Raw genomic sequence first — 23,420 nt, forward strand, 5'->3', positions numbered from 1 at the left:
TCATATGTGTATATAATTATATAATTGCATTATAAAATTACATAACATAATATATAATTATATAAGTATATAATATATAATTATATAAAAGTATGTACATTATCTAATATCCTTCTGTACAACACTAATCGGCTAAAATATTCCACCCACGCGATGATAATTAAGCTGAGCGTGCTGGGCATAATCGTACCCTTGGTCGTACCAGTCCGACGTTGTCCCCGCCGTATTCGGGGTACTCGAGGACTGAGTACTCTGCGAACTCGCGTGCTGATGACTGCCTGAGCCGTACTCGCTGCTCTGGAAATGATTGAACTGACCCCAACCGAGCTGCGTTCTGGTCCAATCGGTATTACCTGAGGGTCAAAGACAAAATATGAACTTTAATACATCTTCAAGCTTGGTAAAATCTCGAACACGTAAGATTTCGAGCAATGTCTCATTTTTTTCGATACTATAGGCATCACAGACGCGCAATTGCGCACTACTGTCAAAATATGCGATGACAGTTTACGAAGTAAGCGCAAAGAGAACCAATTGACATCGCAATTTTGAGAAATGCGAGTAATCGATTTTACCACTGTCTTTTTTTAGCCTTTCCAAATTCAAAATTCATAACTCCTGCAAATTTATCGATATATCAGAGCTTAGGATAATAAAAACGGGTCTAAAAAATGTTTGAAACGTGAAGGCATCTTACAATTAGTACAGTCTCCCGACTTCTTCCAAGAACTCGGAAACTCGCAGATCTTGTAAAGTACTCACCGGCGTTGTGCGAAAGGGACGTCGGCGTACCGTGCGCAGCGGGTGGTTGCATCGCCGGTACCTGCGTGATTTGCACAGAGGCTGCGTGCGCCGGAAGCGAGCCGATGTGACCGGAAATGGCGACCGCGTGTCCCTGAAGGGCGCCGCTCATCGTGGTGGGCACCTGGGCCATCGTGCTCGCCATTTGGGCGACGGCGGTGCTGCTGGGGACCTGGTGAACGCTGCTAGGCGCCTGGTGCAGCGTCGTCGGGCTGTGATGCAACGTCGTGGGTACCTGCGGTATTCCGCCCGGCATCTGCGGCACCTGCGGTATCTGCACGAGCTCGTGGCTAGCCGCGGCGTATTGGCAGGGCGTCAACGGCAGATTCGTCATCGAGTGCGGTATGCTACCGCTGTGTTTGCGAAGTCGCGCCCTGCGATTGCTGAACCACACCTGAAACGGTGCGCATGACACTATGGCGGTGGCACCCACTCGATGGAATCGATTTGTCAGTAATAGCGACAAAGGCATTAACGTTTTTTTTTTTACGCGCGCTGTGTATAGCCTACAGTACGTAGTACAGCGCAAGCAATATCCTGGCTTTTATTGCTTCCTCGAATTTCTACGTCTCTCCTTTGCTCCCTCGAATTCACTCTTGAATTATATCTACGTAATCAGCGTTACATAGATAGATAACTTAGAGAGAATCTCAGTTAGCAAAATAATTTTAACGATATAAAGACATATTTTTTCAATGTTTCTAACAACGATTTGTAAAAAGATACCAGAAATTCTGTTTGAATTATCATGATCGATGTTATATACTTTACGTTAACGTACGTCGGTTGTATTAACGTCACGCGATACTCACCTGAATCCTTGCCTCCGTCAATCCAGTTCTCTGAGCTAAGTCCTCCCTGGAGTACACGTCTGGATATTGAGCACGTTGGAACGCAGTTTCCAGCTGTTCGAGTTGTTCGCCAGTGAATGTTGTTCTGCTTCTGCGTTGCTTTCGTTTCAGTGGAATGCCTGGCTCGCTTTCTGTGTCAGAGTCGTCACCGCAGCGACCTGAGAAGTCGTAAAAACAACGATCATTGTCATATTTAAGAGAATTATTCAGAGAAAAGTATTTAAGAAATTCCAAAAATTCAGATTGACGTCTGTTCCAAATGACTTATCAGAAAATCTTATGCTAATTACTGGAGCTCCGAGATCGCGATAAATATTCTCTTGAATGCAATTAATATTGTATTAGTTCCGCAGTTATTAATAAATAAGAACGTTACTATAATGCGTTACATTTAAAAATCAATCCAAAACGTCTAATACATGTATTCTTAATGTGCCATATTGCCACATATTTTACACCTGTCTATTTTAAACGTAAATTATCATTAAAATTCGTAAAATCGTATCGAATCGATATTTCATCGTTTTTAAAATGAGAAATTTGTCAATTTTCTTAATTTTCTATTAAGATCAGTATCACTAACATAATGACTCAGAATTTAGACTCAGGCTAAGAAGAGACTAGATATTTAAAAAGTACATAATTAATAACAATTTGAATAGTAAGTAACTCTTGTTAACACTCCATTATTATTACTACTATTACTGGTTATAGTTCTTTGATGTTTACTTTTTTTCGGTTGAATATTCCCATCTTTTGAAAATTGGATCACTACACGATAAATTGAAGTACAAGATCATGTATTTCTTTCTAAGAAAATCGTTTAGCGTACAAATTATTGTTTCATCGATGTTTCATCTGGATTCACCATAAATAAAAATTATATCAATTTGTTCTGCGACTGTTAGGTTTTTCGTGTTTTGCACATTATAATCAATTAATTAAACTATATTTATCTAAATGACTCACAAACATAAAATGACTACTCGTAATTTGGTGCGTTTGAAACAACAATTTGTTTACAATTTCCTCGGTTCTGACCTTTTTTTAATCACAAACATTACTGACATTGTAATTCGAGAACACTCTCATCACTCTTTTATAAAACGTATTGAGAAGTGTGGTTAACAGAAAAGGCTTTAAAGCATCTTTTTTGAAAATATCACAAAATCAGCTTTAAGAATATGCAATAAAAAAATATGGGTTAATAATTAAGAAAGTGGAGATGATCTTGACCTGACCTTACCGTTGCCTTTCAAGAGAAAACTGATTTCATATTAATCTCTTGAAATTGAATAACTTTCATCTAAAACACATTTTTTCTAAAATGCTTTCTTTTCAATATGTTCAAGTGTCTTAAGTTAAATGACTCATCCTGTGTACACGAGTATTCAAGTTTCTTCGTTATTAGTTCTGGTTTATTAGTAGATTATTAACCCTTTTGAAAAATATAAATAAAAAAAAAATAATATGCAAAGTCAAATGTCTTTCCTTTTTTTCGTAAATTATGAGCGTGCTTACAACCGGGAAAATTTTCGCGATGTCGAAAGGATCCTTTAAATTCTGCGGCGATTATTAATTGGTGTTAAAACGGCCGTCACTGCTAATCGATAAATCGTCGAAAAAGCCGCTCTGTCACTCAGCCCGCCGTTGCATCGCCGATGAACTCGCCTCTTTCTCTGAATGGGATATTGATGAGACGATGATCATCATTTGTATAATACGCGTATCCGACGACGGCTATTCCGCACAGTCATCGTATTTCCTATGGCTTAATTGTTTCCTATGATTGAATTCAACACGTTTCACCTAATATTTCAGCATGTCGTCACGGGTTCATTCTCATAATTCGTCGTACAGCGCGCCACGATTATTTATAAAAATATTTCATTTACATATTTTACATTTTCGTTAATTAAGTTCGATCGAAATGAATAAAAAAAAAAATCTATACACGTCCATCAATTTTATGTAAATACAAGAATTCTGATATTCCGGTTTAAAGCCCTTCCAATCTATCTTCGCTTGCATGAAACAATTTTATGCGTTCTGCATACGTTCGCATGTATATACTACGTATACCGCAGTCATTAAAGCATCCATAAAGTGCTCGTAAAAGGCAAGCAATGGTTACCACCATGTTCACCGCCATCTTGCCTCGTTTTCATAGTTTTGATATGTTTTATGATCGACCACTTTTTTTCAGCGGGGCCGGTTACTCCTTGAAGAGTTTAACGTCGACATAATGATGATTTCTTTATAAAAGTTTCTCCGTTTATTGTTATGAAAGTTATGTAGGGAGGGGGGGGGGACATTGTCTAGAATAATTAACAACTTGACAAAGACAAATCCGCAAATGCGTCCTCTTTAGTCAGTTTTTTCTTCTGCCCCTCTGAGAATTTTTCTAAAATTATTTTATATATATTTTAACAGCCTAAAGAGATTGACAATCTCTTCTTGGAAATTCGTTTATTCTTCTCGGAATTTGAAATACTGTCTGCCGTGCACGGCCACGGTCACTTATCGCATTGAAGTTAATCTTCACTTCTCGAAACCTATTTCCCATAGAAGGCCCAGTCTTTCTGGTCGAGGACAATAACGATGATGCCTCCGTTTCATCGTTGGTCGACCGTTCGATACTTGGAATTAAATCTTCCCCGAAGAATTCCTACGAACATCGTAATATCCTCGCATTCAGCACTTCGTTCCGTAAACATTTTCTTACGCGATACGCTTCTACCTCCGTGCCATTGATATCTATTTAGCTGAGAGAAAACCAGCAGCTCGTGCGTCCGTTTTTTCCTAGTAAACGAAAGAAAAAAGGCATGTATATATACACAAACACGTATATATATATACGCAAAGGGGGAACCATCGGTAGAAACTGACCGGGCTACCTTTTGCCAAATATTTACTCCTAAGTCGATTCCCACCCCTATTGTCCCACAATCGTCCTATTGCCGCTCAATCGAGCGTTCCCGCGAACCATTGTCCCCGTACCAAGTCGGACAACGTCGTGCTTTCCCTGCCGTGTACTCGTCTCCGTTCCATCTGTTTCGAAATAGTAGTTTAATCTCGTGCACGATTTTATCGCTCGGTCGAACGCACGCGGATGCGCACACGGGGTCGATGGTGAGCAACGAGTGGTTTGTTGTGACGTCCGACAATCTACCCTGGCACAACAAACCGGGATTAGCTCGCTCTTTTATTTGCCTACCTACGCCAGCGCGCTATCGCAGATTCCGCGATGCGGAATTAAACGGCGACGACAGTAATTCTATTTCTTACGCCGCGCCGGCCGACCGGCCGGCTGGACGGCCGTTCAGCCGATTTTTCGTTCGCGATTCGCGTTTTACGAGCTCACGTTCAATTGAGATCGCCTGAGGTCTCTTCCTTGAACTATTCGAGCATCCGAACAAGAAAGAGGAGATTGGTTCATAGGTCCGTAGGTTATTATACATATATATACGATTTCGACGTAAAGCTTAGGATTTATATAACAGTTCGAATTTTGAAGAAAAATTTGACGATTATTTTTCCTAAAGGAATTATTAAATTGCATAGGGCGAATACATCAACTTAATAAATTTACGCTCGCCCCGGAAAGTCGGGAGGTTCCAAGTTCAAACCCTGGCTGAGGTTCAGTTTCAGTTAAGGGTGCGTTCTATTTAACACTCGCAACGCTCGCGAGCATTATTTGTCCTTGTTTCAATTTGAATGTCTAACATTCGATAAATAACAAGGATAAAATGATTTCAAGAGCGTTGCGAGCGTTAAATGGAGGCGCACCCTAAAAATAATTGCGTTGCAAGTCCGAAAATTTATTCGGCGCGTTTCAGTTTAAACGGCTGAACATGGAGTTAAGAAATTCATAGCCATGACCGTAGAAATCGAATTTAGTTGTGCGATTCACATACGCGGTCTAGTTCAAATTATAATTATTATTTAATAGATTTAGTTATGGCATTGATCCATTGCATGATCAAATCTCCATTTTTTATTAATTGAGAAGCGAAAGGCGAGTGCGATCGAGAAGCGAGTGCAGTCAGATTTTTAAACGAGCTACCAGATCGAGAGACGTTTGTCTTACGTGTGACGTTTGTGGGAACGAGATTCGCGCGGAGCAAGATCGACGGATATCTTCCCGAAGGACCTGCTATTTTCCTCGCATACAGTAGAACCTGCCTCGAATCTTGCCGGCGGACAATGGAGGATACTCTCTTTCCTTGCGGTTTTCACCTCGCCCGGCGGGGGAATGAAACTAACGGCGGCGGGATTGCGGCTTTCGAGTGTACAGGGAAACCCAGCGGCCGTCCTTTGAACCCGAGTCCATTCTATTTATTGTGCGGCGTTACATTTGTCAAAACGTAACGTGGCCTCTGCGCACATATGGAGGCGGACGCGTCGGTATCTGTAAGTCAACTTAAATAACGCCTGGGGGCTTTCAGCAGAAGTAGACAAAAGGCGCGATGCTTTCCGGCATCGACCCCTCGAGATTTCGCACGATGGCATCGATTAGCCCAACAGAAAAAAAACTTTCCCATTTGGACGTCCGTCTGCTAGTTTTTAACGATTTCTAAATTCACCTCTCATTTCGGTTTACATGTGGATGGATTTCGGAAGATTGTCACTCCAAATTTTAGCGTAAATTAAATATCTAGTAATTTTTAACTCGAAAGAGCACACATTTGTTTTCTAGAACAGCATTACGAGGTGCATTATCAAGTATAGTTTTTAAAAAACAAGCTTGGCTTTCGATGTCGATACGACAAGTGGTGTAGAAGAGTCGCGAGGAGTCATTGAGCTCACTTGCCGCGCACTTGGCAGTCATCGCGCGTCTCAGGTGCGTTATGAAAAAAACGCTGGACATCTTTCGACGTTCACCATCGTCTCCCTCCTCCCGCTACCTGTACAGCGACGACGAGGCCGGTGACAGGAATTTAAACCTGGGTTCCGCCACCTTTACTGTCTGTAGATGCAACTTGTCTCCGGGCTATTCTCCCATTCTTCCGTTTGTCATACCGAGGAACGTGGACGAGCCGCCAAAGATGCCGCCAAAGGGGATCCCCCGTCGAAGGATCCTCCGCCGTTTGACGGTCGCCGGAAAAAGGTCACTTCATCACGTAACCACCTTTATCTCGTCTTTCCAGAAGATGCGCGCCGCGCGATTAAAATGCACCGAGGACCTCGGCCTCGTACTCCTTTCAAGAAACGAAGGTGAGAGAGTGAATCGCGCGTGTATCGCGCAAAAGATGCTGAGGATAGGGAAATCGAAGCACGAACAAGTCACTTTACATTCCCTACATTCGTAGGGATACCTAAGAAAGTCTTGAAATTTTCATAAAATTATCTGCGTGATTCTTAACATGCAATGGTCTCTTTTCAAAATGTTTTTACAATAATTAGAATTGATACGAGCAATATGCCTGTATTCTCACCCAATACTTTTCGTGAAAGAAATCAGCATTACAAAATTAGGAGAATCTCAGAATCTTAAGATTTTTCTGAGAATCTCAAGAATTTTCAGATTTCATATATTTTTATCAAATAAATTTGTCAATTATTTAATGATAATGAGCTTCTTGTTCTCGACCTGTTGTATTACGATTGCACAAGTGTCAATATTTGCGTTCCTGTGGTCGTCATTTTTGGATTATAGGATAAAATCTAAGACGGGGATACATCATAGTTTGGCTAACACTCCTATATTTAAGCACTTCGACACACCTCTCGCTTCTTTCGCTCAGCAGCAGTCCGTTGTCGGGCGTCTATACCCAGCGAAGATATCAGTGCGACTAATTATCAATTATCATTATTGGCTCGTTCGGCCGGCTTCTTTTCTCGCGGCATCGGTGAGACCGGAGGGGGTGGCACACAGAGCGCGGCCAGGTGTGTTCCCCGGGACGTTCGAGAGGCAGGGCGGCGGTGTTCGGCGAGTCAGCATTCCTTCGCGCGGCCTCTGACATCGGCGGTCCTCTCAGAGGGCTCTATCCCTCTCCCTTCGATCCTCGGGATCCTCGTGCGGTCTCTCCTCGTCCCGCTCCTACCGGCCGCAAGAAAGGAGAAAAAAAGGGTGGCTGCCCGAGAGCGCGAGCGGGAGGCAGAAAGATCGAGTATTATGCGCGCGCGCGTGTGTGTATATGCGTGCGATCGTTTAGGTGCCCATATGTCGGACTTGTAATGAGAGAACGAATGCGCTCTCCGTCGGGACAGGGAGGCGGGCACTCGATGAAACGCTTTATAGATTATCGCCCCGGCCCACGCCATTGTTTTATCGCGCGCGCTCGGTCGTCCTGTTAGCGCGTCGGCGCCTGGAAATGTCAATTATGCCGGGTGTGTAATTAAGTTCGCAAAGTCGGCCGTGTCCAAGACCCGCTTGGTGATCACCACCCGAGCTTGACTTATCCGTGCGAATCGTCGACCGTCCTCGCGTCGCGTCTCTCACCCTGCGTGTATATAGCTCCCCGAGAGCTCTTTAACATGAGAATCTGCCGCCGCGACGAGCGGGCGTTGAATTTTTGGCAAGTTTATGAATTATTCTCTTCGAGCCCCCGCGAAACGCGAGAAGGTAAAGTCCGCGTTTTATTTTTACATTTTCGTTGTCGTTCGGTCAAGCTCGTTCCTCGTTCAGCGATGATGTAAGACCTGGCGGGAGCCGACGCTGTCGACAAACGACAAGCGTTGTGCATCGGCGGGTTGAGTTACTAGCTTCACTTCCAGGTGATCCTGTCGCTCGATGAGCGTGCGCGCGCGCCTCGGGGCCGTCGTTGGTTGGCTTCGTTGATAGGCACAATCAATATCGGGCCTCACGAGGATGAAAAGCGGCCGATCGGGCCGTGAATAGATCGCGTGAAAAGACGCGTGTAATCAATTACGGGGAGAGGGGGGCGGTCCCGCGGTGTCGAGAGCAAATATCTCATTCGTAGCAACGTCATCCAGAAATGTGCCGGTCAGCATCCCCGCTGCGTGTGCGTTGCGCTCGTACACGCGCGCGTACACGCGCGTCCTGTCGCCTCGTCGATCGCACGTATGCGCATACGTACGCGGCTCCGTAAGTGCCGTCCCGTAAGTACGCCGTACGCGAAGTCATTTTGCACGATTAACACGTTGATCGCGGAGCGGAGATTACCGTAAATGCAGCGAAATGACTCGCGCCGTTAGTGTTAACGGCGAAGACCAACGCTCTTGGAACGCTGCATATTGTTGTAACACGTGTAACACGTTCGTCAGAAGGCAACAATCGAGAGCTATACCAGAGCGTATATAGTGTTCAGCACAACGAGTTTGTTTCTTCGACCATCGTCGATCACGCGCGTGTGATCTTTCCCCTGCCGTCGGTGCACGGCGATCGAGATGAACGGGATCTGAGAGCGGAGACATCCAGCGGGACACTTACATCCCGAGCCATTCGAAGATATAATACACACATTCGGTGGGCTTGACGTTCTTCTAAAGCGGGGTGGAGTCTGCGCGAGGACCGCGACAACGGTTTACCCGGACCCCGCAAGCAGCATCCGTTGTCGCATGTAGATAGATCGCCGCCGCTTTCCTGCGCCCTCCCTTTTGCTTTCCGCGTGTCGAATCGGCGGATGAATGGCGGAAAAGGTGCCGCACCTCCGTAGGTTATAAATTTAGGCTCCGGCACCACCTTCCCACTTCCCACCGCTCATGGGGGTCCCCGGGATGCGTGTGTGAGGTCCCCCTAAATGGTAACAAATGTCCTCAAAACGCCAACAATGAGCCTGCGAAGCGGTTGACATCCATGAGCCACGGTCTGTCTTCCTGTCAACGCCCGTGTATAACGCCGCCGTGCAAGCGCGTGAGCGCGTAAGGGAGGAAGAGGGATGAGACCGGTAGTCCGGTGAGCGAGAGCTGGTGACCGATCTCGATGACAGTTTTCGCCGGTATATATAATGACGGAGCGCTACAATTAGGCCGCGTTAGGTTACTCTCCAGGACACGATCTCTGACCGGCGTCGTTGGTGGTCCGTGTAAGGGCAGTTGTGATGACGGTGCAGAGTTTCCTTTTATTTGCCGGAGTCCCGTTCCTTTCTCCACAAACAATCGCCCTTCGATTATGACTCTGAGAATTATTATGTATTCGTCTCCCCCCACCTCTTCGGACAAGTCCGGAATAAAGAATTCATAGAAGATGTCCCGAGATGCATCGATCGGCGATAACAATTACTGTGCTCTTGACATTTTTTTTTTAGTTGCATTTTTTAATGGGGATCTGTGCTCGAGTAGTCGTTTCCCTGCATAACACAGGTCTCAAGTGAACGTTGACAGCGTGGTCAGTTTTGTCCTATTCATTGACCTGACCACTAAAATTATGAGGTGGTTAGCTATGCCTCTCGGGATGAAACGAGCTACCGCGCTCATTATTTCAAAACCACCGCATTGCTGGCTGCCTTTTTTAAAAGAGCACAAAAACGCCGACTTTTTTTGTTTCAATATCGACAGCACAGATTTGTGGAAACTTGACGCCGAGTGATTCTTCGAAAATATGCGACGGTATTCTATAGTTTTCTTTAGTTTGTTGCGTTCTCTTGAAGATTTTAAATGACATGATGAAAGATTTTACTTTACTTCTTAAGAATATTTGTACGTTTTTTAAATTATTTAGTATCGTTCAGAAAGTAAAGAACATTTGGCTATCAAATATTTAAGAAAAAATTTATTTTAAAAAAATTATATATGTAAGTTTTATATAATATAATATCTTAGCCTCTCTCTTTCCGCATAATTATTCTGAACATTGAGGCACTTGTATCTTGTGACTCGTACTTTGTGATCAATTTAAGACCATTTACTTACTTTCGTGTCGTAGAATTCTGTCACCCGAGTGTTCAGCCAGTCCATGATGATAGCTCTCATCAGAATACATTTTTCAGCATTTCGCAAAGCATTGTTCAGCAAAAACTTAGGTATTTCAAATAGAAGACCAAGTAATGGTCCAATAATGCTAAGTCAGAATATAAAGAAACGGTCTTCTTCGTGACAATGCTTTCACGCTGCGGGAAGATAAAGAAGCTGCTTGATGATTATTGTTGAGACGATTTTGAATATCTGCCTTATAGCCTTAATGCTTTGCGAAAAATGCACTAAAGAAAGTTGTCACGAAGCCTATTCTTTATCATTACACAGGGCTAAAACTTTCTATTTTGCTTCCGTTCAAACTTCAAATATATATATACATATATCTATTTCATTTTAAGTACAATAAATGACATTGATTAATGAAAATTAAAAAAAAATTTCTAATCAAAAGTTCTTTATACTTTCTGGAAAACCCTTATCTCAATGATATTCTTAACAAGCAATTGCAAAATTTTATTCTGCTGTCATTTTTGCGACAGCATAAATATTTTTGCCTTCAAAAAAATTTTTTTGCAAATTGCAAATGTACGCCGCAAGTAGACGTTCGGAAAAATACCGGCGTACAAAGTGCCTTTATAGAACGATCGATTGATCGTCCTCGATGTTGCCGTATAATTAGCATTTTTCCATAACATGCGCGCGAGCCTCGACTCTTGAAGTGCGCCCGATTAAATCGCGGCTTTAATGAAAGAGAAGACTACGACGAGTTGCGGGCCGAGGTGGCTGGAAACGAAGGGTGAGGTGGCTCAGAAGAAACGACGGAGGCGATGCAGGAAATTAAAGCGACAATGTAGTCGTTAAGTTTGCATCTACGCACTTCATACCTCGTTACAATCATGTCTTTAAGTGATTAAAACGAAAAAGATATATGAACATCTCCGACACTTTAAAATTTTTCTTTGCAAAAGTTCGAAAAAAATAAAGTCACTTATATAAGTGATTTACAAAAACAAAAATAGTACAAAGAAATAATTACTTTGCGTAAAAATATATATTTTTTTAATTGTAAATCGACATTACATATAATATCCGATCTCGCTTGTATATTTCCTCGAAAAAAGATGTCACGATATAAGTTGGGTATATAAAATGTAAGAATAAGTAATTATCAATCAATCCGAAAGGATTATCCCGCATATAAATCCCGGACTCCTTCTTAATTCAATCCGAGAGTAAAGCCGCGTCCGAGTAAAGACACACGTCGTACGATACGGGTATGTACATCGCTCTCGGAGGATTATGCGCTCGCGTGACAAGGATCGCGTCCACGGATTCTGGCGGCCTGCGGCCCGATTCGTGCGGCGCATTAGATACACGCTTTGATATCGGAGCCCCGACGCGACGTCCGGGCCCGCTGCTCCTTTTCTCGTGTCCTTGCGTCCTTTTCCTCCCGCCCCGTGTAATCGCTCACCGACTCCTTTCGCATTCCTCATCGCGTCGATGTGTCGACTCTCGAATCGCGATGTTTCGCGACTCCTCCGGAGATAAGGATTACGAATCGTCGAGCGACAAAGTAACGCAAGAACGCCCGATACGACGTTGATAAAGCGAAAGGAAGTCGTGAATAAATTAGAGGGGACGTGTGAGTAATCTTGTTCCTCCGCAAAAAAAAAAAATTCTCTTTTTTCTCCTTTACCGATGTAATATCGCGCATAATTAAATCACCTATTTCCTCGATAAAATAACACCGCGGAATCTAAACTCTGTCAGCAGACGCATAAATATTTTCGATAGCCCAACTCTTTTATGTTATACTCATTGTACGGCGGGCAATAAATTTATTTTTTACTTGTCGAGATGATCAATTCCATTACGACACGGTAAGGCAAAGTAACGCTAATACATACATGCAAATCACCGTTTTTAGCGTACTAAGGATCCCCATGCCGATATTATCGCGGCTTCGAGAGATCTTATTGACTCTTCGCGCGCGGCTTGATAATAGCGCGCTGAGGCAACTCGCGACGGCCGAACAATGTGAACCGTCGAGCCGTGGCGATGTAATCTGCAAATTTGATTGCGAATCATGCGAGCGGGTCGGCAGCGCGTAAGAAAAGGGATCCCGGCGCGGTGTGCGCGCGCCGAGGTGTGCTTAAACATCAAAAACAGTATCCTGGGTGAGCGTCGGCGGCGCATTCCCGATGAGAGCGATCGTCGATCGTCGATACAATCAATAAACCTGATTGTGAATCACTTAGCGGCGTTGTTCATCGCGCGGATACTCTGCCGGCCCGATCTCGCGTCGATGAGACGAGATCTGAGAAAGAGCGAGATAGGAAACGGGAGAAAGAGTAAAAGAGAAAGAGAGAGAGAGAGAGAGAGAGAGGGGTGACGCGAGAGAGGGATCAGGACGGATATACATATTATACACGTGTGTCGGTGCAGCGCAAGAGCGAGGGGGAGAGGGCAGAGAGGAAGGGTGGTGCAGGGGGGTGGGCAGGACCCATTAGGCTAATCCCTCGTCGGCGGCCGAGGCCAAAGGAACGGAATAAGAAGGAATAAGAAAGCCACAGGCTACGTGTCATTCCTGCTTGCCTGCCGACACCTATACCCTGACCGACACCTCCGCCATACTACGAGTATATCCGTCCAGAGGTGCTCCCTATCACGATTGCCCCCTCGCTCCCTATTCCGCGCGCGCGCGCGGCCAGACCTCCACCAGTAAGTTATTCAACCGCACGGCGGCGGCGCCGAGCGCGATAATAATTCGCCCTTATCTGGAAAGCGGGACGAGGTAAGTCGGAAGCGGACCAAGTGGCTTGAGATAGCCAGCTGTCGTCAAAATCGTAGATATAAAATTGATGTCGCGAAATAAAAATGGAGCAAGCTCTCCCAGCTTGATTAATGTGTGTTCTACATTTTCGTTAAATTAGGATTGATGAAATCAGGTATCATCATTTCGATGACAAAAGATTGCACACAAAAATTCCAATCGCCGTATCCTTATTCCAGATAAAGAGAGAGATATATTATGAATGCTTTTAATGAATTTCCGTGGAAAGTATCCACCTTGTAACGGCACTCGCGATATTTTAATAGCGACTTAAGTGCTTCTCCTCGATATTGATGGCAGGAAGTCGTAAAACCGCGTCTGTTTCGGGATTTATTTATTTTCACGGTGCATGAGAGAGACAGAGACGACGCCGCGCTTTTATCTCGAAATTCGCAGGGGCGATTTGCGGCGCGGCTGAAGTGCATCGCCGGCGCTTTAATTCGGCCGATCGGCGTTAATCAATTTTACTGACCGCGAAAGCGGTTAATGATGAATAAACGGCGGCGTGAATGAGATCGAATGCGTATACCCGCTCGTTAAATAATTATTCATTTTTGCACCAGTCTCCGGCGCGGCAAGGACGAGGGAGGGGGGGGGGCGAGTGATCGAGATTTCTATCGTCGTAATTTTGGGGAAAAATTATGAAGCGCGTGCGGCAGTAACAGATCACGAGACCGCTCATAATTAACCGTGCTGAAAGCGATACGGATCTGTAATTGACGGTTTCCGCGGTTTGCCCGGCGCGCGGTCAGCATTTCCTCAAAGGCGCCTTCTTATCGGCGAAATTCGCGCCCTGCTTGAAGACGCTAATTATTGTTTTTCGAAATTCATCGGGTGCTTCTGATTATTTATGACCGCGCGATATTTTCACCGCCGTTTCGTCACTGTAACGCGGCCGTGAGGGTCTTGAAGACACGGAATCTCATGTCTGAGATGCGTCGTGTTAAAAAATGACCACTTTTACGCGCGAAACATTACGTAAAACGATACGCGCGCAAGGACCGATTTGCTCGACTAGATTGATTAAAGAATCGTCGCGGGGACGGCAGGGAGCCGCGGATGAGCACCGCTGTCGACGTGTGGCAGGCGGCCCGTTTGATCTCCGCGGGACCCTCGCGAAGCCCCTGGGCCTTGAGGCCCGGCTCTTGCCTCTTGGCTCTCGACTCTTTCCTCACATTCTCGACGGTCCGCGATCGAAGGATCTTTTCTCGACCCCGGCAGCATCTTCGCCGGCCTGACTTCTTAAGACTTTGGGACACCTGTACCGCTAATTCCACCGTGTCTACCTGTATCAATCACGAAAACAGATTCCTGAATCCCGCTTCGCGTTCGGAACACCTAGCTGATCGTGCACGCCCGCGGCTTAGGAATTGGGATATTCCATCAAAACGGAGATCTGGATCGAGAGGACCAATGACATGGTATTTACGATTAAAATCACGCGACCTAATGAGTTTATTTGTAACTTGTCATAATTTGTAGCATTCAAAGAAATAACTATTATTCGTCGTCCGTTATTAAATTTTAAGGCTATGGTTTTATATGTACGAGTATAATAATTTAGATAATAATTTAGATAAAAATTAATCTTTCATAACTTGTGCAAAACATAATTTGGTAGAAATAACATAAACTTCTCAATTTAATTTCTTAATTTACCACTTCTTAATTTACCACCTTTTTATCATTAAATGATAAAAAAATCGATATGTGTTTATCTATTATTATCAACGATTGTTTCATCAATTATATATTAGGAATATACATTCGCTTATTTTTACAAACTGTAAATTAATTAATAAAAAAAATTATTTTTATTCTCTATATTTCTTAAAAAATAAGGAAATCCATTGAAAAGTTCTTCATAAAGATCGCGATAAAGATTCGCTTAAAATTAAAATTCGTCAAAGAGTGGGAAAAATTGCACGATTTCTTGCATATTTATAGGAACATTGCGGAAAATTGCTTTTAAACGATCATCGCGGATTGAAATAAAAATCTCGGAAGGAGGAAGGCTGTGAAAGACGGGACGTGAGACGCGGGATAATATCTCGCGCGTCCGGTAAGATATTGACACTTCTGTAATCCGTTTGTCGGACGTGTGGGCAACCTGGCTAATCCTGCTGACGCCCACCGGAGATTAAATCCCGCCGGTTCGTTCGGGCTAACTTGGTCCCTAACAGCGAGGGCGAGCGGAGGCGCTTAAGGCCCCGGTATATATATATATATACGCTCGCGTACGTCAAACTGGGTCCACCAGGGACCGGCGGAGGTTAAAAGCTCTTGATGCCCCTCGAGACGATGGATCGCGCGCCTCTCCTTCTCTTTCTTTTTCTTTTTATCTTATCTTCCTCCTGCGTTCCATATTTCTCGCGCGATATCGGGCCGGCACGGCCTTTGCTATTGGGCCCGCTGCGCGGACTTCTTTCTCGCTGCTGACAGCCTAAAAGGGTAATTAACCCTTCGACTGTCCGATGGGAACTTTACGCGGCTTTCATGCTGTTTTGCTTTTCGCGAGCGAATAACGATCGAGCGAAGAGATACTTGGAGAGCGAATTGGTGGACGAGAATTGACGACTTATCGTTCGGAATTTATTGGAAAATCAGCGCGTAGAATTTTTCAAGTGATACTTATTGTTAATAAAGGAAATATGGAACAACTCAGACTTACCACCGCCTAATATGCCATTGATAGTGTAATCCTTCTTTCCGTCATCCCCTGGTCGTCCGCCTCGAAGAAGTCTGCTAATGGAACTGACGCTTGGAGTTTCCGAGAAGCCCTCCTACATACATATGTATGCCAACAAAATTATTTATTAAAATAACGGATTACGTATAATTCAATTTTTTCTGCCTACTAAAGCTATACGTTTGTAACTTTCCAAGCTTTAAATTCCATCTAAACATAGCTTTCCAGAAACAAAACTCGAATTAAACTATTCCACGATTGGAGTTATTCAACGTTGGCGGAACCAGCAATTTCTTGCAGAGATTCCTCATTACATACAATGTATTATTTTCGCAAGGTAAATGGCGATACTATTATTATGATAATGATAAAACGGTTCTGTTCCCTTCGTCTTTTGTTTTCGCATTAATTCGCATAATTTCCGCGTAAAAACATTGGCGATTTCCCGGATAGAGATTGCTAGGCTTACGCAAAGCTTCGCACGTTTCCGTCTCGATCGCGCGTTCGCCGGCTATAGAGATCGGCGCGGATTGATCGATCGTATAGAGTTACGTGGCACCGTCGACCCGCGTGTGGCATTTGCAACTGCAGGCTACTGCACTACAATTTGGCGCGATTATTTTCGTGTCGGCATATATATTTGCACCGCGCCGAGAGACTCGGCGTTATTACATATTGTGTGCCCCGGCACCGTTACACGCGTGTTCACCACGGCGGAATAGGGCTCGCGGGATCCAGGTTGCTCGGCGACGAAACGCATGGGTAATCGTGGAAAACGAAAGCAACCTTTCCACGGCGCGGCAACGCGATTTTGTTGCGTCGTTGGCGCGGATATAGAATGCGAACGATCGTGATGACGATCACAAGAGACTCGTCAGTCATTTGAGAAAACGTATAAATTCACCGCTGCGCGAATTTCACGCGAAATAAATGAAATTAATTTGACGAAGTGAGAAATAAAATTGATTTAACGTTTAACACCATTTGATTTCATTTGATGAGTAAGCTCTCTTAAAATCATTTCGTGGTATTTATACTAAGCGAGAGATTTGCCTCGAATGGCTTATCGTGATTGCGGTTTAATTATACGTGCGACGTGAGATAAATGAATCATAAAATGTAAGTAGGATTATTGCTTAGAATTGGGATTGCGGCTTGAATTACTGCGACGAGGCATTTGTCATATTCAACATTCTGTAACTTGATGAATGGATGAATCGCGATCGTTAGTCAGTTTTTAATTATCGTATCTCAAAATACGGAGAAGAATTCGTGATTCAGCAAACAATCAGTTGCGAGATCCGTTATTTCGTTTATGTAAGAGATAATAGACTCTCTTCCTCAATTGCAGTAGTTTTAGAGTTGCTCTTGCATTGTATACCTGCAAGTGTACTTGCAAGTGATCGTTACGAGAGAAACAAAAGGCCCATAACATCGCAAACGGGACTCTGTTCCAACATCTTCGTCGTAATAATTGTAGTTTCAACAATTTCAACGCGGTTGCTGATGAATGTCCGTAAAGTGAGCTATCCTTAGGATGCCACGCGGAAGTATAATAGCGATCAAGTACAAAGTATCCAATGTCTACGAGCCTTTCATACAAGTACTTTTCGTTCCATACATAAAAAAAAATATATATATATACGTCGTACATGAGACGCATTTAGAAACAACACGTAAAAATAACGTAAACCTAGTTAGAAAAATATATATTACTATAAAACAAACAAGAAAATGGCATTTGCAATGTATTGAGATACATTTCACGATGTTTCAAAACTCGACTTGTTCTTTTGAATAAAAAATAAGTTTATTTATAACTTCAATATCACGATCAAGATCAAGATTATTCAGATCGAGTCCATTTAACTGAGATTGCATGAGATATCGGCTGCAGCGCGGGTCATAAGCTCGTATCGTGTATCAAAGATTTCTTCATATCTCGTGATTCCATATCGGGTATCAAGAAAACTTCGTCGCCACACCTACTCGGCCATCGTCCCTGCTGCGAAGCCGCGAAAATCTCCGCACGTACGCACGCGCCGATACCGATCGGCGTTATCGGCGGCGCGATCGAGAGACGGCGGCGGCGGCGGCGGCGATCGAGTGCGTGCCGAACGGGCGATTCGCTAAAGAGAACGAGATAAATAAAGAAAGCGCTGCTAAAGATCGAGTGAGCATTATCCCGCGAGCCAAGGTGAAAGAACTGCCTTTTGCCTTTGCCGAAGATTTAAAGAGGAGGGGGGGGGAGAGGAGCGGGTGGAGAAACGAAGGAGACGCGACGATCCGAGAGAGCGGAAAAGGGAGAAGGAGACAAGGGGGAAAAAAGAGAAGAGGAAAAAAAAGGAAAAGGGGGTCGTCGGTGTCGATCGCTATCTGCCGGATCGCCGATCTCAGAAACAATAACGATCCTTCTGCCGGTGGTGGCTGAGGCGTCGGGTCCCGGGCGATGACAGGAAAGAGAGAGAGATAAACGTAGACCCCGGCGAGGCGGCTGGACCACGGGAGCGACGAGGAGAGAGAGGCGCCCTGCGGGCCTCGGGGCCCCAGGAACGCCCCCTTCCAACATTAAATGCCGTATTAATGCCGGCCACGACCGGCCTGCCTCCACGACTGCAGCGGCGTACGTGTTCTCGAAACCGTTTCTCGTTCCTCCTCTACGACGGCTCTCTCGTCATCCTCTCGTCGTCTCGCTCTTCTCGTAGTCCGCCGTCCGCGTCCGTTCTCCTTCTCCGAATGCTGTTTTCGGCGGCCTCTCTCTCGCTCGCTTTTCCTCGCAAGCTCTCTTCTCTCTCTCTCTCTCTCTCTCTCTCTCTCTCTCTCTCGCCCTTACGTCTCTCCCCCTAATTTCTTCTGTCTCCTTTTGTATCCCCCTCATCGTTCCTTTCTTTCTCTCTTTCGCAAACGCTCCTCCACTCTCTCGCGCGCGCCATTACTCTCGTTTTGCTCGTGCCTTGCTTTCTTCCGCGCTTTCGCTCTCGTTCTCTTTCTGGCTGGTTACTTCTGCAGTTCATCTCTCTTTCTCTTTTGCATGTACTTTTGCACGCACACTCGTCCCCCGCAGATTGATACATTTTCTCCTTATTGTCGCTCTTGCGGTCGATGCGCACGTTGCTTCTTTCGGACAAGATTTATCTCTCTATCGAGAAGATCGCCCTCGGCAAGGAAGGCGGTTCAGCATCGAAGGGTGGGACAAAATATCCCATCCTATCGGAATTTCGCACGGTTTCGGTTTGAGAACCGTCGTCGATCTTATCGCGGAGACACGTAGAGATATTCGGGGCCCCCCGAGATCCGATACCTGACTTTTGTTGCTCCGAGAGAGGAGTGCTACCGCGCCCGAGCGATCGACGCGATCGCAAATAAAAAGACGAGCCCGGGGGGGGGTGAATCGGGATTCACGCCGACGAAGCCGCCGTCGGATTAAATTGACTAAACAGCCAATTTAATTTCCTAATAGTTCTGGTGACATCATCTTTTGGTTTCATCTTCTTCGCGTGATATAAAGTATTTTTTTTGCTGAAAAAAAAATGGTAGGGGAAATTCAGATTTAGACCGGGAGCGGCAGGAAAAGAGATTACTTTTATGACGTTACATAATTTTTGCTGGTGATAAACTCTCTTTCAGTGTTTCCTATATATACATTTATATATTCTCCTTACGTTCTATAATTTACCAACGCCTACGTCGATAGCAACTCATAATTAAATATGTTCTCAAACTTCGGCGTTAAGGTAATGTCGTGTAGGTAATTAATCTTCCCTGTCTTCACGGTAATGTCTTCCTCGTGCATCATGCGAACGGCGTTCCTTTTCTCTTTTTTTTTTCTTTTCTTTCCATCGGAAAATTGTCGGGCGATGCATCGGGATTGAACGATGCAACGCGGAAGAGATTATTCATGGAAAAGCACATTTGCATACTCGAAAATCGAGACGCGGAGGTGTTACGCCAATGAGGCGTGGGTGTAGACGGCGGTCAGTAAAGTATTAAAGGACACGCGAGTCGCCTCGGGCTGCTCACGTACCCCGCCGCTCTCGCCTCGTGCACAAGATTAAAAAGCCCCATTGAGCATGATCCCCGAGAAAGATAGAGACACGAGTAAGCGCGCAGAAAACGTCCACCACGTTCGATCGAAGGGGTCGAGCGATGGCTCGCGGGGCTCTCGCGGACGGAAAAATGCCCGCGTGACCGGAATAATGAAGCAGCAACTTGAAATCGCTATTTTACCTTTGCATTCGTACAATCGCAGATTCGTGTATTTCTTCTCTTTTTTTTTTTTACAATGCAGCGCCTCTTCTCGACTTATTTAAGATTCTATTTTTCCGAAGAGCCTTTATAACGACAGATCGTTATTATACCACCTGGATTTTTGTCCCTTCCGATATTGTTTGAATAATTATAGAACAATGGGCGAATTTTTCCGCTCACCTTCATAAGTTTATCTCTGATTTCCCAAGAAAATATTCCCGGATTATCCCTCTTTAACTCCTCGATCCTCGCCTCAACTTCCGGCGTGGCCACTCGTGGTTTGCTGCCGCCGATCACGCCCGGGCGAATGGATCCGGTTTCCTGATATCGATTGAGAATCTTCGAGACGCAACCGTGCGAGACGCGCAGCTGTCTGGAGATCACGCAAGGACGGACTCCCGCGGCGGCCATTTCTACGATTTTTAGGCGAATATGATTAGGGAGCGGTCGCCCGTTGATGAAGACCCCACCTAGTTGATTCATTCGTCCTTGTCCTACAAGAAGAAACCGAAAAATTAATAAAATTCACTGTTGGAATCGCAAGTATTATCAATTGCAAAATACAAAAATGCTCCCCTCTCTCTCTTTCTCTATCAGAAATTTTCTTATATATCGAATTAATTGAAAATGCACCGCAATCTTAAATTTTAAAGTACATATTTTCGCAAATTTACTTCGATACGAGAAGAAATAAAGGAAATTTTTAAAATGCAACAAATCGGTCAAAATATTGAATATAAGATAGGTAGATGTTTATTTCCCCTCTTCCCTCACCGCCCTCCCCGCCAACAAAAAATGCGAAAACGTTCGAGCGAATAATCGAGCCCGGGTCTCGTTGGAAAAACGTGCGACGAATGCGGAGGGAAATGCGTGGTTTCGTGAGCGGCTACACAGCCGCGCAATTGCGGTGATTGAGCTTGAAATTAGCAACGGAATCGGACCAGGGCGCAAACATGAAATCAGATAACAGGAGCGGCGTGCACTCTCATACTGGCTCGGGATACCAAAAACACGGCTAACAGCCGTAAAATTGAAGAAGTTATGCGCGCGAGGAGGCGTGCACCGGCCCGTTTCCAGCACTAACGAGTATAAAGCCGGATCGTTAGTCGAATTAGCCACCCTACCGTACGTGACATTAGCTCCCGTATCATCAGGCCATCCCGGGTAAACGCGCGCGCGCTCGCGGTCCCGCACACGTAATTACTATGTTTACGCATTACGGACGCTCCGTGTACACAGAGCGGATAGACGGGGTAATTATAATAATCGTCTGACCGCGCGCGCGTGCGCCTGGAATCTCATTGTCGACGGAATCCGCTCGTCGGGTAATCCTCAGATCGGCCGTGAATTCCTTTCGAGGGATTCTCAGCTTTTTTTCGGCCTTCGGCCGATATTGACGATGGTAATCGTCGCCTTTGTCACACCGACCTGAACGACCTTCTTGCGTCGGGACGCCTTCTGAGGCTTCCGTCTCGGACGTCCCGCTGTGCACGCCGCAAAAATCGGCACGTCTAATGTGACTTTTGCGTATACTTTATTTTAACAGATATTTTATGAATGTATGTGTTTTAAGCTGCAGTTTAAGAGATTAATGAGATAATTAAAAAAAAATGCAGGCATTATTGAGGACTGCATTTTTAATAATAATCTCTGTGGGATTATTATTACGTTGTAATTAACATTGAAATGGGAATTATAATGGGAAACAACATCCTCTTGTAATGTAACTATAGGTTTCAACATTTGTTTTTATGTGTTTTAAATTGTTATTTTATAATTAACAATTTTTCCAAATCAATTGAATGACATAGTTTTCTTTTATTTGTCGAATTGTAATCAGCACGAATTCAGGTGAGAACAATGATCACGATAATGTACATTACCTATCATTTTTAATGATCTTTTAATGATCGCTAATTACCCACTTAGCGAATAGGATATATCGTTTCGACAATTTGCGGTTCGTGTTACCGCGATGCGTTTCACACAATGCGCCTAAGGGAAAATTATGTCACGCCTAATAAATATCCATGTCCAATACAGGGCACGATAATATCAAATGTAGATTTGTCTTATTCAATTTCGAAGCTCAAGCTCGTATTAAAGATGAATATCAATTAAATGGCGGCGAAGGGGAATGCTTAATGTACGACCAGGCGCGGCGCGAACGCGCGTTACCATTTAATTTACGGCGGGATCGCTCGCTTTGGACAGGATTGATTTATCAAAATCACACGGCGGTGCAATCGATCGAATGTGTGTTAATGGCGAATCGTGACTGAATTTAATTATCAACTTAATAACCGTGCGCGAACGTGACGATTAAGCGGCTGTATTGTTATGGACGTGGCGTTGCGTAAATTATTTAATCGCAGTAATGAAATTTTCAAATGTGACGATTATCGTCAGCGTAATTCGACGCAATGCACCCTTTTACGCACGCCGTTATTATCGTAACGCACGCCCGTCAGAGACGTGCGCGATCAGATAAGATCTACGAATCGCAATTAAGAAATGCAAATCGCGAAACTATTCCCATTAAAACATTTATGCATTATAATCATCGGGAATTGTATTTGAGCAGCACACGATTATAATTTGTCTATACTTGATTATAGTGTCTAATTAATTTATTTTTAAAAAATTAATAATCTATGCAACACCTTTGATTGTCTAAAGACCGTGTGTATTTCGGTATTCGATGAAAGATTATAGAAAGATCCACGCGATCTGGTGAAATTAAACCTGGAGCGTGAAAGATTGCGAAAGATAGAGATACAGATCGTGCTTTATATTGATTTATTTAGAGCAGACTAAAATCAATGTATCGATGTATGTCGATATCAAACAGCCGTACAAATATGTACATATATATATATATATATATATATATATATATACTTATCAATTGATTGTTATAAAAATTATCGCAAATACGTAAGGTCTCAATAACAGGTTGTGGCGATTGCATCGCACAGCCTCAAATAAATTAAATATAAAAAAATGAAAGTTAACGTAAAAGAGATTCCTGCTAGATGTCGACATACATGAGTTATACATGCACGCATGAGTCAGATATACACACATGTACCACATGTACAGTAGGTCAAACGCAAAAACAAAATCGGATCGATTAGCGCGGATATCCCCGGCTTAGGCAAAAGGACAGAGGAATGAC

The 23,420-nt window shown here is 44.2% G+C and overlaps 1 protein-coding gene across 1 annotated transcript in view; it reads right to left on the bottom strand.

Moving 5' to 3' along the window:
* Positions 1 to 79: 79 nt before the first annotated feature.
* LOC105455991 (protein gooseberry-neuro-like) overlaps positions 80 to 23,420 on the bottom strand; it is a 24,336-nt gene continuing 995 nt past the window's right edge. The window contains exons 2-6 of the mRNA XM_011699741.1: positions 20,423 to 20,736; positions 15,977 to 16,088; positions 1,614 to 1,810; positions 763 to 1,195; positions 80 to 353 (exon numbers count right to left, since the gene is read on the bottom strand). Of these exons, the coding sequence (XP_011698043.1) occupies positions 133 to 353; positions 763 to 1,195; positions 1,614 to 1,810; positions 15,977 to 16,088; positions 20,423 to 20,736 (1,277 nt within the window). The 3' untranslated portion in view covers positions 80 to 132. The remainder of the gene's footprint in view (positions 354 to 762; positions 1,196 to 1,613; positions 1,811 to 15,976; positions 16,089 to 20,422; positions 20,737 to 23,420) is intronic.

This window comes from Wasmannia auropunctata, unplaced genomic scaffold, assembly GCF_000956235.1.
Source record: "Wasmannia auropunctata unplaced genomic scaffold, wasmannia.A_1.0 LD335828.1, whole genome shotgun sequence".
Lineage (NCBI taxonomy): Eukaryota > Metazoa > Arthropoda > Insecta > Hymenoptera > Formicidae > Wasmannia > Wasmannia auropunctata.